This window comes from Doryrhamphus excisus, chromosome 7 (genome assembly GCF_030265055.1).
Source record: "Doryrhamphus excisus isolate RoL2022-K1 chromosome 7, RoL_Dexc_1.0, whole genome shotgun sequence".
In the NCBI taxonomy this organism is placed as follows: domain Eukaryota; kingdom Metazoa; phylum Chordata; class Actinopteri; order Syngnathiformes; family Syngnathidae; genus Doryrhamphus; species Doryrhamphus excisus.
This window is the reverse complement of record NC_080472.1, coordinates 23366787-23384741: the sequence shown is the minus strand read 5'-3', so window position 1 is coordinate 23384741 and position 17955 is coordinate 23366787. Positions and strand designations below refer to the sequence as shown.

At 40.1% G+C, this 17955-nt stretch overlaps 2 protein-coding genes across 11 annotated transcripts in view; one reads left to right on the top strand and one right to left on the bottom strand.

Moving 5' to 3' along the window:
* ank2b (ankyrin 2b, neuronal) overlaps positions 1-14892 on the top strand; it is a 41731-nt gene extending 26839 nt beyond the window's left edge. For 4 of the 10 annotated variants that reach the window (XM_058078109.1, XM_058078111.1, XM_058078108.1 and 1 more), the window contains 22 exons: positions 753-894; positions 978-1059; positions 1654-1757; positions 1845-1883; positions 2229-2453; positions 2608-2706; positions 3404-3558; positions 3624-3835; positions 4282-4492; positions 5561-5657; positions 5716-5941; positions 6606-6731; positions 6813-6935; positions 7318-7344; positions 7437-7458; positions 9161-12220; positions 13041-13106; positions 13185-13310; positions 13945-14017; positions 14118-14181; positions 14356-14466; positions 14540-14892. In XM_058078109.1, coding sequence (XP_057934092.1) covers positions 753-894; positions 978-1059; positions 1654-1757; positions 1845-1883; positions 2229-2453; positions 2608-2706; positions 3404-3558; positions 3624-3835; positions 4282-4492; positions 5561-5657; positions 5716-5941; positions 6606-6731; positions 6813-6935; positions 7318-7344; positions 7437-7458; positions 9161-12220; positions 13041-13106; positions 13185-13310; positions 13945-14017; positions 14118-14181; positions 14356-14466; positions 14540-14587 — 5438 coding nt within the window. In that variant the 3' untranslated portion in view covers positions 14588-14892. The remainder of the gene's footprint in view (positions 1-752; positions 895-977; positions 1060-1653; positions 1758-1844; positions 1884-2228; positions 2454-2607; positions 2707-3403; positions 3559-3623; positions 3836-4281; positions 4493-5560; positions 5658-5715; positions 5942-6605; positions 6732-6812; positions 6936-7317; positions 7345-7436; positions 7459-9160; positions 12221-13040; positions 13107-13184; positions 13311-13944; positions 14018-14117; positions 14182-14355; positions 14467-14539) is intronic. The other 6 variants (XM_058078113.1, XM_058078112.1, XM_058078115.1 and 3 more) reach the window with 6 other exon arrangements.
* A 343-nt stretch (positions 14893-15235) lies between these two features.
* On the bottom strand, positions 15236-17596 carry LOC131132533 (calcium/calmodulin-dependent protein kinase type II delta chain-like). The gene is made up of 4 exons (XM_058078266.1): positions 17435-17596; positions 16696-16771; positions 16517-16611; positions 15236-15655 (listed from the first exon to the last, which is right to left on the bottom strand). The coding sequence occupies exons 1-4, from the start codon at positions 17550-17552 to the stop codon at positions 15411-15413; spliced, it is 534 nt and encodes a 177-aa protein (XP_057934249.1). The 5' UTR covers positions 17553-17596; the 3' UTR covers positions 15236-15410.
* Positions 17597-17955: the final 359 nt, after the last annotated feature.

Below are 17955 nucleotides of genomic sequence, written 5' to 3'. Positions count from 1 at the left end.
AGATTCTCTGATACCGATGGGTCCGTCAGACATGGGGACTAATTCGTCTTCCAAAGACAAAGGTCCAAGTCTCTTTTGAGTTATGGTGTTCCCAGTCTTGCTTTATGGCTGCAAGACATGGACTGATCACCTGATGTTGGACTCAATTTGTAAGAAGTGCCTGAGGAAAATCCTTGAGTACTGATTGGTTTGTCTGAGTCAACCATGGGGGGTAATGGAGTCCCTGAACCAGTGTTGGCATTCCAGATACTTAGATGGACAAGGTCCAAGTCTTTGGTCCTAGTGTTGCTTTATGTTTGGCAAACTCATGACCAAGATGACAATGTTCATCCAAAGACACAAGTCCTAGTTTCTTTCAAGTCCCAGTAGTCCCAGTCTTACTTTATGTCTGCAAGATGTGAAGTGATCACCTGACAGTGGACTCCATTGGTAAACAAGTCCCTGAGGAAAATGGGAGGAAAAAGTACCACTGGGTATGTCTAGGGAATACTGGAGTCCCTCAACCAGAGTGCTTTGTCTGAGTCTTCACTCCCGGGCTTGCTTTATAGCTGCAAGACCTGGACGTTTAGTCAGTGACCTTAGATGTAGACTGGACTCCTTTCCCTGAGGGAAATCCTTGGGTACAGATTGAGCTAATCTTTGTATCTCAGGACTTGGTTCCAGGTTTTTGCGTCTTGTCTTCTTAAAAATCCAAAATGTGACCTTTTTGTGTGTAATATATATATATATATATATATATATATATATTTTAGGAGACGACACCATGACAGGGGACGGAGGGGAGTATTTACGAGCCGAGGACCTCAGGGAGCTTGGAGACGATTCTCTCCCAGGACAATACCTGGATAGCATGAGCTACCTCTGCTTCAGCCAGGAGGGAGCGCACACCGTCAGGTAAAGCCAGCTTTAGCGAGAGTAAAATGTCTCAGGATTTGGACTTGATCTGTCGACCGCTGGTGTATTTGTTGTTGCTCCAGTTCAGAGAGGTCATTCACACCCACCCGCAGGAACTACTACCATAAACACCAAAGCACCATGGAGGAGATGCTAAACTGTCAGGTACACAATGACTGAAGGAAAATTTCATTTCACCTTTTTTTGGGTAAATTCAGTTTGTCATGCTTTGACTTCCTTTGGTAGTCTTTTAGTCGAAAATCAAGACTATTGACATTTGCAGTTTATTGTGCTAAAAATGTGACTTTTTTCACATAAAATTACAACTCGTTCCTCATAATCTTATGATTTTATCCTCACTGTCATTTCATGAAAAATAGCAACTTTTTCCTAAAAAACTTTAGGATTTTTGTCTTGTGATGTTACATCTGGTTCTGGTAAAATTAAGCCTTTTCTCGTAAAATGACAACTATTGATGTACAGTGGAAACTCCCACATGTTTTTTTTGGTTAATTTGAAAATTTATGCCAAACCTTTGCCTCAGTTTATATACATTATTCGATTAGCGTACAATATGTTGCGCATCTTGTTAAGTTATTAATACACGTGTGAGTCCAACTGTGTTCTTAATGTATTTTTATCACAACACATCCTGTCCATCCAAGGGATTACATGAAATCAGAAATAGTTTATTTTTTTCCTCAAATGTATGATTTCATTCATGTCAAATGTTTAATTCTCTGACTTTTTCCCATAAAGATTTCTGCTTTTGCGAGGGAAAACGAGACAGATTCATACAGAATGGGTTGGGGTACAGAGAACCTGGACAATATTGCGTTATCGTCAAGCCCCGCCCACTCCTGGTATGCACTGTCATGTGACTGTGCTACTTACTGTATATATGAACATTTGCCTGATTCACAAAATTTTGTCCGCTGTTTTTTCTTTAGTCACTCCTCTCCGTGCCATGACCACGCAGACCACAGCAGGTGATTCCCACTCAACCTTGTTTCACCCCACATTTTACAGTTTTCCAATTGTTGAGTTAAGGAAGTCCATTCCAATTGTAATTTGGGCTGGCAAATGATTAAAAATTGTAATCAGATTAATCACGGTTTTCAAAAGAATTACTCATGATTAATCACCATGTCTCAGATATGTCTGACATATGTACATTTTTAGGGCAGATTTATGGATATTTGTATGTATTACCAGCGCCAAAATGAAAATCTATTGACCTAAAACTGCTTTATCCAATCCTGGCCTCAGGTCAGCTGGGGTAGGCTCCTTACAGTTTTCTAATTGTTGAGTCTGTTCTTTTCAATTCATTTCAGTTTCCTGGTGAGTTTCATGGTGGATGCGCGGGGCGGATCTATGTGCGGTTTTCGCCACAACGGCCTACGCATCGTAATCCCGCCACGGACGTGCGGCGCTCCCACACGAGTCACCTGCAGGCTGGTGAAGAGGCACCGGCTGGCCAGCATGTCCCCCATCGTCGAGGCGGAAGGTCTGGCTGGCAGGTTTATCGAAGCGGCGCCCTCTGGTGGCCACCTTCTCGGGTAAGGATGCATATTTCCTTCCTCTTGCCCTTCAAACCGTCACAAGAGTCCAGAAACTCTGGGATGCTAGCCAATAGTATTGTATTGTAGTATTGTATTGTAGTATTGCATTCAATGTATTGTGGGCTCTCTTTTTCTCATGTCATTCACACAGGAAGCTTCACCTCCCCAGCGCCCCCCCACCCCTCAATGAGGGTGAAAGTTTAGTCAGCAGAATCCTTCAACTTGGTCCGCCAGGGACCAATTTCCTTGGGTAGGGGGCATTGTATATTTTCCGTGTTTCTTTCTTTCTTGTTGTCTGTTTTTTGTGTGTGACGTTTAACCTCCCATATCTAATATGTGGTGGCCCTTTATGGCTTTTTTATTTTATTTTTATGTTATTATTACACTCCTGTGATGACATGACAAGTTGCATTGTTCAGAGGAAAAAAAACATAATTTATAAAGTTGTAATTTTGGCAATATATGCATAATAAAATAATAAAGCATTTTCCAAGAAAAAAAGTACATTTTGTCTGTAACGTCTACATCTAAGTCTGTAAAAAGAAATGATAATTTTAAAGAAAAGGAAAAATACATATTTACGGAAAGTTGTATATTTTTGAGTAGTCATTTTGGCAAGAGTAAAAATGTTAAGGAAAAAAAATATTTGGCATTTTTTTTTCATATTTGTTTTAGAGTACAGGTAATCATGAAAAAAGGAAAACTGTTTCAATAAAAAAGTTGTATATTATGAAAGGAGAAAAAAGCATTGAAAATAACTAACTTTACTGTAAAAAATCGACCACATTTTTCACCACTTGGGATACATTGTAATACTGTATATGATTTTTAATTTGGGATTTATGTTTTGGACATCGTGCTTGTGTGAATGGACAGATTGGATTCTCAAAGTCACAAACTTATGATCATCAAAATTGGTAACTAATTAGTGTTTCCTGCTATTCCAGTCCCGTGATTGTGGAGGTCCCGCATTTCGCTTCCCTGCGAGGGGGTGAACGGGAACTTGTCATCCTGAGGAGCGAGACGGGGGACAGCTGGAAGGAACACCACTGTGAACACACCCAGGAAGAACTCAACCAGATCCTGAACAGCATGGATGAAGGTTAGTCCAAATCAGTTTTTCTTAATGGTGAAGACGATGTGGTCCTAAAACCGATGTCCCCGCAGAGCTGGACTCTCCGGAGGAGCTCCAGAAGAAGCGTATTTGCCGCATCATCACCAGAGATTTCCCGCAGTACTTCGCTGTGGTGTCGCGTGTCCGGCAAGACAGTATTCTCATTGGCCCAGAAGGAGGCGTCCTCAGCAGCACCGTGGTACCGCAAGTGCAAGCAGTTTTTCCTGAGGGGGCGCTAACCAAAAGGATCCGGGTCGGTCTCCAGGTAAAGGGTTTCTTGTTCACAATGAAGACTTTTTGTAGATTTGTTGAGAAAAAGAAGTCCATGTTTAATATTATATATTATATATATATTATATATATATATATATATATATATATATATATATATATATATATATATATATATATATATATATATATATTGTGTATTGTAGTCTTGATATGCGTGCTATTAAAAAAAATGTTTCATTTTTTCCAATTATTTTATATTTTATATATGTTTACATTAATTTCGTTTTTTTTAAGACAGAGTCTATATATTTTCAGGAAATAAGTTTATATTTTGCACAAAAAAGTTTGATATTCCAGGGGAAAAAAAGGTTCTTTTTTGCAATAAAATATTCTTTTTTCAAGAAAAAAAGTTAAGAAGAAAGATGTAGATTACATTTTGAGAAAAAAAAGTAATATTCTGTTTTTTTGTGCAAAAAGGCCCAGTCTGTCAGCGTTGATATCGTCCAGAGGACTCTCGGGCACAAGTCCAGCTTCAGCCCCATCGTCACTCTGGAACCTCGTCGTCGGAAGTTCCACAAACCCATCACGGTGACCATGCCGGTACCCAAAGGATACTCTGACCCGGCAGGTCTCCAGCACAGTTTGGGACGAGACATGCCAACCTTACGACTGTTATGTAGCATCACAGGTATTGGAACAGCTACAGATAGCTAACACTGCAGATAGCTCATAGTAATATTAGCTATTGCTGTCAGAATGATGTCAGAGCCGACATATCGGCGTTCCAGGTGCGAACTTGGAAAATTAGATGACCACCCCCACAAAATCCATTCTTGAGCTGAAATAAACAGGTCACCAAAGTTTATTACAGCAGCTTCTACTTATTGTTTACACTCGGTCCAGCCATCTTTGAAAGCCAACTCGGGAGTCGTGAGGAGTAGAAAATCTGACTTCGGGGGCCATTCCAGTTCAAACTTCTGACTAGGAACTCAGAAATTCAGATTCCCATGTACGGGCGAAACGGCGCATATCAGTACAGCTAGCTACTGATAGCTTACAGTGAAGTTAGTCGGCTACTGATAGCTACAGATTGTACAGCTAGCTACTGATAGCTTACAGTGAAGTTAGTCGGCTACTGATAGCTACAGATTGTACAGCTAGCTACTGATAGCTTACAGTGAAGTTAGTCGGCTACAGATTGTACAGCTAGCTACTGATAGCTTACAGTGAAGTTAGTCGGCTACTGATAGCTACAGATTGTACAGCTAGCTACTGATAGCTTACAGTGAAGTTAGTCGGCTACAGATAGCTACAGATTGTACAGCTAGCTACTGATAGCTTACAGTGAAGTTAGTCGGCTACTGATAGCTACAGATTGTACAGCTAGCTACTGATAGCTTACAGTGAAGTTAGTCGGCTACTGATAGCTACAGATTGTACAGCTAGCTACTGATAGCTTACAGTGAAGTTAGTCGGCTACTGGTAGCTACAGATTGTACAGCTAGCTACTGATAGCTTACAGTGAAGTTAGTCGGCTACAGATTGTACAGCTAGCTACTGATAGCTTACAGTGAAGTTAGTCGGCTACAGATTGTACAGCTAGCTACTGATAGCTTACAGTGAAGTTAATCGGCTACTGGTAGCTACAGATTGTACAGCTAGCGACTGATAGCTTACAGTATCTATCTATCTATTTATCTATCTAAAAGTAGAAACTGCATGCAGTTTTTTGCTATTGGGTCTTTTTTTTTTTTAGGTGGAACAACGCCAGCCCAGTGGGAGGATATCACCGGAACTACCCCGCTAACGTTCGTCAGTGACCGCGTGTCCTTCACCACCAACGTCTCTGCCAGGTAACACGCCTCCTGTGCCAGGTATTTGAAGACACACCTGACCTCAGTCATCCCGCAGGTTCTGGCTCATTGATTGTCGACAAGTGCAGGAGTCGGTAAGTTTCTCTTCGCAAGTGTACCGGGAGATCATCTGCGTGCCTTACATGGCCAAGTTCCTGGTCTTCGCCAAAATGCACGACCCCATCGAGGCTCGACTGCGCTGCTTTTGCATGACGGATGACAAAGTGGACAAGACGCTGGAACAGCAGAACTTCTCCCAGGTGGCCCGCAGCCGCGATGTTGAGGTAAGGATAAAAGTTGAATATTTGCCCCCGAAAAGAAAATCATATTGTGCAGATTGCACGTTGCAAGTAAACATAAAAGTTATGTTATGTTGTTTAGGCTATAGTTATGGGAATAACTCTTGATACATGAACATACCACCCATTCACGTTACGTTGATGCCTATTTATCCTGTTCTCCATTTGTATATTATTACTAGAACTTCCCTCTCAAGATGAAATGTATCATTTATCAAACTTATTGTCCACTGACTGACTGAAAAAGCGACTTCTGCTTTGGAAAATACGGTTTATTATAGGGGGAAAAAGAACGTCATAAGAAAAAAGTGGATTATTTTTTATCATAAGTTGTATATTTTGGAGAGAAAAAATAGTCACAGAGATGTTTTTCAGAGATTTTCAGACGTGTGTTTGAGAAAACATTAGATACATCCGAGAAAAAAAAGTCATACAGTAGGAGACATAATAAGAGTAAATAAGCTCAATTCATGTGTATTCTTGAGAAGAAAGTTGTGTACTTTTGTGAGACACGAGTCAGATATTTTCAAGATAGTCAACAATATTCCTCGATGACAACTTTTCACTGTACAACTTTTTGTCTGGAAAATGTACAACTTTTTTCTCCGATTTGAAAAAAAACATATCTCCTGTATTTTTTGGTTGGTAGGTTCTAGAAGGAAAGCCCATCTATGCAGACTGCTACGGGAACATGGTTCCTCTCGTCAAAAGTGGGCAGCATCACGTCTTTAGGTTTTTGGCCTTTAAGGAGAACCAGCTAACACTATTCATCAAAGTAAGCTAAGTTTTCATGTCAATCGCTAATGCATTACTAGCTGGCTATATTTCTGGTGGTTTTTCTTTTTTCTTTCTGCAGATCAGAGATAACACTCAGGAGCTTTGTGGACGCTTGTGTTTTATGAAGGAACCTCGCACTTACTGGTCACATGGACAAAACGCTGTGTGCAACCTCAACATTACGCTGCCATCATATTGTAAGGTGAAAAAATCTGCACTTTTCTACTCTTATTTTCTATGATTAAACATTTAGGAGAAAAAGAATAAGTACAAAATGCTATTCCAGAAATGACATTGTCATAAAGTCAGTAACAAATTCAACAAATGCCAAAATCATAAATGTAATAAAAGCTGTTGCCAAGGAATAATACAAAATGTTGCTCAATGGAAAAATGCTATTCAGTAAATAAAAATGTCATCAAAAAAATACTAGAAAATCTGTCATATCCCTTTCCCAACAAAAAAATTGTTGACATTTTCTGGCCTTATTGATGTCTCGTAATTTTGATATTTAATTTCAGGATTTGCTGAAAAAATGCACTTTTTGTCTTTGCTCTTCTTCCTGCTTCTTGCTTTGAAAAAAGGACTCGGATTCTGATCAAGATGACGAGGTAACGACACATAATAAATACTTTCTATACTTGAAACAGAAAATGTATCAAATGTTACAGTTACTGATCTTTTTTCTGTATTTTTTTTTCAGACCAACACAACACTACAAAAATGTAAGCCATTACCATCTTAGTTTTATTTTCAATTTTATTTGTATTTTTATATTACGAAGAGTCTTTCATATTGAATATTACATAACCATTTGCATGCCCACGGACATCCCACATCCTGCCTTTTCTTCTCTTCCTGACTTCAAGTTGTATATATTGGAGAAAAACAATCTTATTCTATCAAGACAAAAGTCCTATTTTATCGTGGAGAAGAAAAGGTTGTACATTTTGAGAAAAATATTTATTTTGAGAAAGCGGTATTTATAAGTATAAGAGAATGTCTTTCTTCATACTTTCAGGAGAAAGTCTTATTTTGTATTTTTTTGTATTTTCATTTTATTGTATTTTTATTTTTAAAAAATACTCACAAAAGAAACCCTAGTTATATTAGAAGTTGTGTTTTTTGATTTGTTAATATTTTACTATTTCAATTGATTGATCTTATGAGTCAAAGGTTACAGGTAAATGAGATATTACAACAATAAAGTCATAATTTTTGGAAACTTCAAGCAAGCCAGACCAATATATTTTTGAAAAACAGTTGGATATTTTGAGGATTAAAAAAATATATATATATTTAATACATTACAATAAATCCGGTTTTAAAAATGTTTGTATTTTCTAGAATTTTTTAGTGCTGTCTTCGACTAAGGATTTTCAGAGTCAATCTGAAACTTTGAACTTTTTCCACCTCAAAGAAAAAGGCTGAAACAAAGGAAATAAACAAATACGTAAACATGGTAGGTGCCGTGATGCTAGTGGTTGCCGCCCGATACGTAAGAAGCTGTTGCAAGTTGCATTTCACTTTTTCAACCAAATGAAAAAAGTACAAGTCAAGTCAAAAGTACAAGTACAAGTCTCACCATTTCAACCAAACTAAAATAAAGCTAATTAACTCAAATGAATACTTTGATTTTTGCTGAACTCAAAGATCTTAATCTTTGTCTATGTATTCAAAAGGTCTACATTCAATTCATGGCCCGAACCCGTTTCACGTTTATAGCCAAGAACAGGATCGTCTTGGATCAACTGGAGCCAAACGTGGCACAACAATACTCCATATGAATGTGAAATGACTCGGGACGCCACGCCTCTTATGTGGAGTTCATTATTAAGATGTCTGTGGAGTTCAGTCATTTTGACATGCGTGTCCTCGCAAGCGTGTCTTTTTTCCCATATCTTTCCATAAGCATCTCTGTGGAAGTATCATAGTTGCTTTCTCAGATTGGGAGTTTTTCTTTTTTGCTCATCCCGATCTTCTCATTAACAGAAGTCTCAAAATGAGCCAAAAATTCATGCCATATGGATATTTCACCGTCATATTTGTTAACATCCAGCTTGGGTAACTTTACTTATGGTCAGTTGATGGATCATCAATAGGTCAGTTTTTAAGATACAGCATACAGTCCCCCTTCCACTCCTCCTGAGTTTCGGCACTTTGTTTGATGAAGAAATCAAAAGGCATATCCATTTTTCAGTTCAGCTCATGTAAAATGGGAGCAAAAACAAAAGTGTTTATTTTTTTGTTGAATGTACTGTAAGTAGTATATTCTAAACAAAAGTACTGTTTAATATTTTTTTTATTTTTCTTGGGGCAAGGGGTGTACATTTTTACTATTGACCTGACAACAATCTCAAATATCTCTCCTTTTTATTTGAATTTTCTATATTATTTCTATATTATTTTACTTGTTCTCCCGGGAAGACCAAACGGTGGCGGAGACATCAGATATCCAGCAATCCAAGCCCAATCGAGAACCTGACCTCCTATCCGACGTGTCAGAGATGAAACGGGACTTGATGAAAATGACGGCCATTTTGACATCTTCTGAAAAATCCTTGGAAGAAGGCTCCGGTCCTGAGAAGGAGGGGACGGGTGACGTTCCGAGAGGGGAACCATTAGAAATAACTGAGAAGGATTTGGAGAAAGTCAAAGAGGACCTCGAGAAAGTTAGTCAAATACTTCGGAGTGGATCATGTGACGAGGTGAACCCTAGTGATCTTAAGGAATACCTCCTGGATACGCCCAAAAAACAGAGCAACATCCATGATGGATCCACTAAATCAACAACTCCGACAGATGGCCAACATCCTCTACGGGGACCAGTCAAGTCTCCACTGATTGAAGAGACCCCCATCGGGTCCATAAAGGACAAAGTCAAAGCCTTGCAAAAAAAAGTTGAAGCAGAGCAAGAAGGGAAAAGTGTCGGCAGCAGAGTTAAACCTTTGCTATCTTCTCCAAAAGTCAAAGAAACCCCCACGTTTAGAAGCGGTCCTCCAAAACCTACTGATGCCGCAGAGGAGACGGTCTCGGTTAAAGAGCTGATGCAAGTTTTTCAGAAAACCCATGGAACCCCGAAGACTGAGTTGGACGAGCCCAAAACCAAAATGGAGGAAAACAGAATCAGAAAAGCTGAAAAGCAAAACTCTCAAGAACTATCGCCGGATTCCAAACCCAAAACTCGAGACTATGGAAAAGGTGGTGATGATGATGACAACTCAGACAGGGTTGCTGACTCGCAGAGTTCCGGAACGCCTCATCTAAGTTTTGAGGACAGCTGTAAACATGAAGGTCTGGCCACTCCCGGCACAAGTCCTGAAAGTCTGTGTCTTTCTCCCAAAACCGAACAAACCTCAAACCAAGAAAAAAACGCTTTACCCAGTGACCAACTGTCTCCTGAATCAACTCCCCTTGGTGAGTCTGCATCCAGGACCAAAAAGGCTAATAGCGACATTGTAGAGCAGCTAGCATTGCCATTCGCTTCCTCTGAAGCTTCTAGGTCCTTGGAGTTACCTTTAAGACAAGACTCAGATCCTCTCAGTCCGTTAGCTGATGACTCTTTGACCATAAGCCACAGGGATTCCCTGGACGGCAGTCCCATTACGGACTCCTCCTCCCGTAAGTCCCCAGATTCCATTGAACCAAGCCCGACCGAGGGATCCCCTCCTCGGGACTCCTTAGAGACTAGCCCCGTTGATCCACCCTTCGTGAGTAAATCCTCAATTCAGCCTGCGCAAATGAAAGATACCTTGCATGAGAGGCTTTTCCGAGATCTGGAGGCTGATGAGGACAGTGGCGAGCAGAGTTCCGGTAAGAGTCCGCTCAGCCCTGATACCCCTAGTTCCGAGGAGGTAAGTTACGAGCTAAATCCCAAACCTCCTGACCGCGCATGCCTGACTTTTCAATTCAAACCAGCAGCCGTCATCCTGGAAGAAGACCCAGAAGAAGACCATACACCAGACGTAGACCTAGAATGTAAAATAGGGGCCAAAGCACTCACAGGAGAGTTAAACCCTCCTCTTTGTGACCAACGTATTAAAGCTCCCTCTTCTTTTTCAGCAGGTGCACAAGAGAAACACCACGCAGACCTAAACCAGTCCAAATCCAGTCTGAAAACCGCACCGGAACCACGAGTAGCTAGTCAGCAGAAGCGAACAGACAAGCAAAAGGAGGACAGCTTACAGAAGTTGGCAGAAAACAAAGGAGAAAGTCATGTGACCGATGACGCCAAGGGAAGCCTGATTGGTCAAGCGAGGGACTTCAAACCTGGGGACTGTATCTATGAGCATACAGAAGAAGCAGAACATCCCAGAACCGAATCCAAGGGTGTCACCGCAAAGGTAGACACGGCGGCCTCCTGGTCTAAGGATGACGAAGCTTGTCTCAAAGTAGAAGAACAGAAAATACTCAATCTAGTGGTGGGAGGAGAAAGCGGTCATTCCCAGCAGGCGAGTCCTGCCTCGACACCCGGTAAAACCCAAACCGAGGAGAGCACGCCAACTAGCGAGCCAAACCCGTTTCTCTTCCAGGAGGGGAAGCTTTTTGAGATGACTCGAAGCGGCGCTATCGATATGACCAAAAGAAGCGTAGAGGATGAAGGTGGTTGCGGAGGTTTTGCCTTTTTCCAGATCGGTGAGCAATCGCTAGAACCCAACGGGGGCTCTGAGAAGTCAGAAGTCGGCCTCAATCTAAAACTGGAGGTCAACACCGAGGATAATGCAGACAAATCTGAAGAAGCTCTTCATCTTTCACGTGAGGTGAATGAGACGGCGCCTTGTGAGTCGAACATTCCTCAAATGGGATTCGCCGCTTCGAGTAAACCCGCTAGGTCTCTGGAGAATCCCAAATCCTCCAATTTGGATTGCATGGATCAAATGATAATGAATGTAGAGTTAGCAGACACCACCGTTACAAGATCCGTATACTCCGAGCAAGGTCAGGAATCATCGGATTCCTCCCCGGAAGAATCCAAATCCGTGATCGAGACCCCCAAATCCTCTGAAGCGAGTTGTCTTCCTCTCAAAGCTAAAACCAAATCTGCATCCTCGCCTGTGTCAAAATCCAGAATCCCCATCAAGGCAAAGTCTTTCAAAGAGGTTGAGCAAGACAAAAACCGGACCACGCCAAGAAAGTCAGAAACAGGACAGAACACAGGAGGACTAAAGACTAAGAACCTCTCCGAGGGGGTCTCCGCCAGACAGAGCAGTAAAGGAGAGGCTAAACCCTTCCAATCCAGATTGCCAGTCAAAGCTAAAAGTGGCCGGACTTCCTCCTCCATTCCACGCCACAAGAGGTCCGTCGAATTCTTCGATGAGATCACCGACGAGGCAGCAAAGCTCGTGGAAAGGCTAGCAGAGGCGAGGAAAGACCAGGAGGTCCCCGCCAGTGATGACAATTCAGAGGAGGAGAGCAGTCTCGTGGATCCAGTGGGGATGGACACGTTTCCTGTTAGACCGCATCATGAGGACCCTGTTCTACGTCGAGGTATTGGGACCCTGGAGGTTTTTTACCTTTATTAGCTTCTGTGCTTTAACGATGTCTTTCAATGGCGCACTCACAAGGCATGTTGTGCCCAGGAAGTCAAACAAAACCACCTTTAAAACATAAACATATGTTATACATATGTATACAGCTGGGGGCGGGGCAGGGGCGGGGCTAAGTTGTCTTGCTTACATTCATTCAAATGGAATCAATTGTGAAATGTACACTGTGGGCCGCAGAGTAGTAAGTTGAATGGTATCATGAGAAGTTACGCAGCTCGACTTTGGTGGACCTTTGGCTGTGCCCGGTAAACGTAGACCGTTTTTTTCTCCATTACCACGTGAAGTCGTCCAAGTCCTTTTTCATCCAAGAAACTTTCCTCCAAAATAGTTGAAATCTTCTTTTATCTCTTATTTCTTTTCCAATGTTACAAAGCCTGAAGCGATATTGGCCCCACATTTGAATTGACATCCGTGTCAATACTCCTTCGCCACACTTGTCCTCCATTTCGCTCTTTTCTTCCAATTTGGTCCATTTACTTTGACTGCTATTATCGCTCTGCTTCTTTCTCCCACTCGTTTCTATGTTTGGCGTCTTGTTTTTTATTTCATTTACAGTTCTTCACTCTTCGCTCTTGCAGCGTGCAAGCACAGCCAAAGCAGAACTCGTATTTTTGGGGCAAAATCTAGTGTTGTGAGCCTCATATTGTCATATTGTCATATTGTATATCATGAAGTAAAGGTACAGGATAAAAGTGGCCTGATGTGAGTGCGCCTATTGAACTGACAGCCGATGCCAAGCAGCTTGTGTCCTGTTTCAATAGACGCAGCAGAGAGTCCAAAGCAGACATTATTGCTGATAGCGGACCACCTGGGCTTCAGCTGGACAGGTCCATAAATACATCTTCATCTTCTACCGTACGCCCACATCCATGACTTCCATTTGCTTTGATGTGTTCTTCAAATAGAGCTAGCTAGAGAACTGGGATTCAGCCGGGAGGAAATCCACTCCATAAGGACTGAAAATCCCAATTCCCTGCAAGACCAAAGCTTTGCCCTTTTGAATCATTGGATGGAGAAAGAAGGAGCCACAGGTATGACGACACCTACGAATTGGAATATTATGAGAAAAATACCTCAAAATAGTACTTCTGCAGAATGTTTTACTATATGAATTCATGTCTTATTAACTCAATTACTGAATCTCACAAAATAAAGTTATCATTTTGCAAGTCATATCTAATAAATAAAGAATAAAGTTGAAATATTCCAATACCTTTACCAGGAATAAAGTTGTGATTGCGCAGGGTAATGAATACGAATAAAGTACTACTTGTGGGACGAAAGCATTTCACAGGAACAAAATGGTGGGATATTGGAAGGAAAAATATATACATTTTATAATCGTCATGTCATAGAGAAAATAATCTAATCTCTAATTTCACAAGAATAAAGTCATAATGTTGTAAGAGTAGAAACAATTTTTGGGGGGGTTTGGCAGTGTATTGGAATTGTACAAGTATTGTATTTTAATATTATGAGAAAAGAATGTAAGAATCATATTCCACTAAATAGAATTTTACCACAATAAAGTTATTTTTCAATCACAATAATGTTAGAATATTGCAAAAAAAGAAAGTAGGAATCTAAAATTGTAAATGTACGAAAATAATTGAGTTGAGTATGAATATGATTAGATATATGAATATGAATGGTAACTTGTTCCAGAAACAGCACTTATCAAGAGACTGACTGAGATCAACAGGATGGACATCGTTCAACGCATCCAAATCACGACGTGGTAAGTGCCGTTCAACTCCTGACAACATTTGTCCCAGGATTCTGGATTTCTGTTCAGTCCGGTACCTGACCCAATCCCACTTCTCGCTTTATTCATGCAGCTCGGAACAAAGCCAAGCGTCCGAGGAATTCACATACTCGGAGCAGGAAAGCATTCGTCAACAAGTGAGTCACGAGAAGGATCGGTTCGTCCCGACTTATCAATGTTCAATTTCATATGTTAGCAAAGTGAGGCGGTGCACCCTCGCTAAGCTGCCGCTTGAATGATTATTCTTAGAACCTGACCACAGTATTGGATGATCTGATTGGTCCACATGACCTTCTCTCTTATGTCGATAGGCTCCGGGATTTGAGATGGAGCCTGCAAAGGATCGAAAGGTCAGCAAGGTGGTCAAGACGACCGTGGTGACGCGAGCGAGGACGGAAGACACCAGAAGAAACCTGGACAAGGTTCGTGTCTTCAATTTTACAGCGAAAAGTATTTAAAAAAATGAACATTTTGTGCGTGTTCTCTATTTTTTAGAAGCCAGATGGTCCACCAGATGCAAAATCCAGCACACCTATGAACTGAATGGAAAAATGTAAAATTAAAAATCGACGCTGCAATATATCCTGATGGTCAAACCTTTTTTCCCCATTTGTGTCATTTTTTGCGTTTTTTTTTTCTAATTGCTTATTTTTGCTCTTTTTGTGGCCAAAGACTGCATCATTATTGTCCGCGTTTTATCGTGCAAATGTAGTAATGTGTTTTTTTGACATTCTTTTAGAAATGACTCGCCCTCATTGGTGGGTTTTTTCTTTGTTTTTGTCGGGAAGAAATGACGGATTCATGAATTGTGCGCACTTGTGTTGGTGAATAAACTTTCTAGAAAGGTTGTGGCGCATTGTGCTCATTGGGTATGGTGAGGAAACACTCCATATCAGGACATGACATACTCCTGGTTGCCCAAAGAAGGAGGTGAGATAAACGTTATACTTATACTTATAGTTATACTTATATCATGAGAGTAAAGTCGTAATACAGAAGGTCTGAATTACCAAAATGTACTGAATCCATTATTCCCACCACCATCAAATGCTCACTGTTTACAATGAAATATTTTCCTTTTCCTACAAAACAAAACAAACCAAATGCAGATGCTGTGAGAAAAAGTCACTTCATGAAAAGAAATCATTGAAATTGAAAATGTAATGTAATTACAAGAGACTCAACTTGGAATGCTGCAAGAAAGGTTTTATTTTTACTAAAATAGTTGTGGTGTTGCAAGAAAAGTTGGAATTTTGCAACAGTGACATTATAATATTTGAAGGAAATTTGTCATGAAATGAGTCATATGATTGTGAGAAAGGTTGTAATTTAATCAGGCAGTAATAGTAAAACTGCGAGAAAAATACTAAAGCCGTCCCTTTGAGGGCACAAGAGGTGAGCCTGATCGATGAAAGTGAACATTGACCCACTTTCCGTTCCGGTGTTGCCAGATGCGAGTCTCCTCGGACTTGAGGGTGCGAGATTGCATAATGTCCGGGTCTAAGTACTGCATGAGACGAACGTAAGACATACAGGCGGCATCCTCCCCCAGCATGCGAACATGGGTGTTAAGAAGATGAATGTGGACAAGACCTCCCAACCTTGGCAAGTCTGCAGGGGAGGAAGTAAAAAGGCACAATGTTATATTATCTTATGATATTCATATTATTTGCTATGTAATATTATGAGGAAAAGCACCTAATGTTCCAAGAATAAAGTTGTGATATTACAGGAAAAAGTGCTGAGAACAATGTTGGTTGATTACAAAAATGCAGTCATGATATAAAATACTGTAGTTTCAAACATGGAAAAATGATGCATTAATAGAAAAAAACATAAACTTCTGTGAGGAAAAAGTCATATGAAAGGAGACCTGCTCCTTTTCCGTCCCTTTGTATTGAGTTGTGGACTCCTATAGAGCAGCTACACACAATAATATCTTCCTGAAACCTTGGCATCATTTAACAGTAGCACCCGCGTGCATGCGGGTAAGATGGTCCCAGGATGCACACTCTAGAATCATTCACAGATACAAAATAAACACGGTGCTTATACGCCCATATAAGCAAGTCCAGTTCCCTGTGACATCACAGGGAGCCAGTGTGAGAAAAAAAACTCTGAAACCTAGCGTTCAGAGACATCCCAAACTTGTTTCAGGGCTCACTTCCAAATGTGCACACCTTTTTATCTGCAACTTTGGTTTCGTTTAACATGAGAATACAACATTCTAACAATATTTCTAGGTCAGAAGAGTGTGAAAAGCATAAGAAAATATATTTTATATGTAAAAATGTCATTAAATTACAGAAGTGAAGTCATAACGTTATGAGCAAAAACAATGTGATGAATGAATGATTATTACAATTAAAGTGATTCGATTTATAGAAAGTAATTATATTATGAGAATATGTTTATATCATATTATTATAATTCATATTATTTGTGTGTAATAATATTATTAATAAATGGTACCATTTTCGAAGAGAAAGCGATGGAAGCTCATGCCCTCCACCAATTGGCCTACGGCTTCTGGTTCGAAGGACGTTATGCTCGGATCAGTCACATTTCTAAAATGATTTGGAGATCATTTGGAGTCACATTTCTAGATGAAAACAATGATAAACATTCTTTGAAGTGTCAGTCAGACTGACTGGTATAGTTCGTAGTCAGCGTTGCAAATGGCCAACATCAGCTGGTTGGTAGCGTCAATGACTTCCTGCTCGCGCCCTGGAAGAAACATAGCAATGTTGCAACAACAAACCATTTCAACAATAATGATAAAAAGTCATCATTTGACAAAAGTTTTGTAATAACAATTGGTTAAAAAAATCCTCAAAATATTGTGATAGAAGTTGTAATTGTATGTCATTTGCCAGAAAAGTCGGAATATTGTCATGATTTTGTAAGAAAAGTAATGTTTCATTGTGACATAAGTCATCTTTTTTTACAAAACAAGTCGGAATATGGCAAGAAAAGTCATCATTTTATGAAAGTAGTTATAATATTGTGAGAATTTTTTTTAAACTTAAGTTATTGCGAGTCGTAACCTTTTTTGACTATATGTATATACTATATAGTATACTAGTATATAGATATATACTCATAGTTTTTAGCAAGTAGTTATAATAGTGCAAGAAGAGTAAGAATTTTATAAAAATATGTGTGATATTTTGAGAAAAGTCATAACTTTAAGCTATTAGTCGTATTAGTGCAAGAAAAGCTGCAATTTTATACAAATTTTTTATGACAAGAAAAGTCCGCTTTTTTCGACTAAAATTGTAATGATGCAAGAAATGATTTGATAATTTTATGAAAGTAGTCAGAATATTGCATGGCGGGTCAGAATTTTAGGAAGATATTTGTAAAATCGATATATTTGACGTGCGATACCTCCAAGTGGTTTCCCAGCCAGCTGAACACTAAGACGGTCGTTCAGTCCCTCCACTGACAGCAAAAACCATAAAAGAGGAATAAACAGCTTTGCCATCATGTCTTCTTTCATTGTCATGGAACTGGTGGAGAGAGAGCAGATCCAAAGTATTCCCGTGAAAACAGCTCACACAGCTTAAAACAAATGTTTGTCCGCCTTTTGGACTCATTCTGGACTTTACTTTGCAAATACATCAGCTGACTTTATGTTCACTTTTAGTCTTTCACTTCTTTCACCTTTTTTACTTTACATCATCTTCCTTCTCATTTTATGCATATAGTCATGGATGGATGGATGGATGGATGGATGGATGGATGATGGATGGATGGATGGGTGGATGGAATGTTTTCTGTTTGTTTCTGGAATGTGGGAGCAAACCGGAAAACCAGCGTACGGGTAGAACATGCAAACTGCACACAGAGATGCAAGCAGAGAATCAAACCCAGGTCTTTGCGACCTCCTGACTGCGTGGCCTATATGC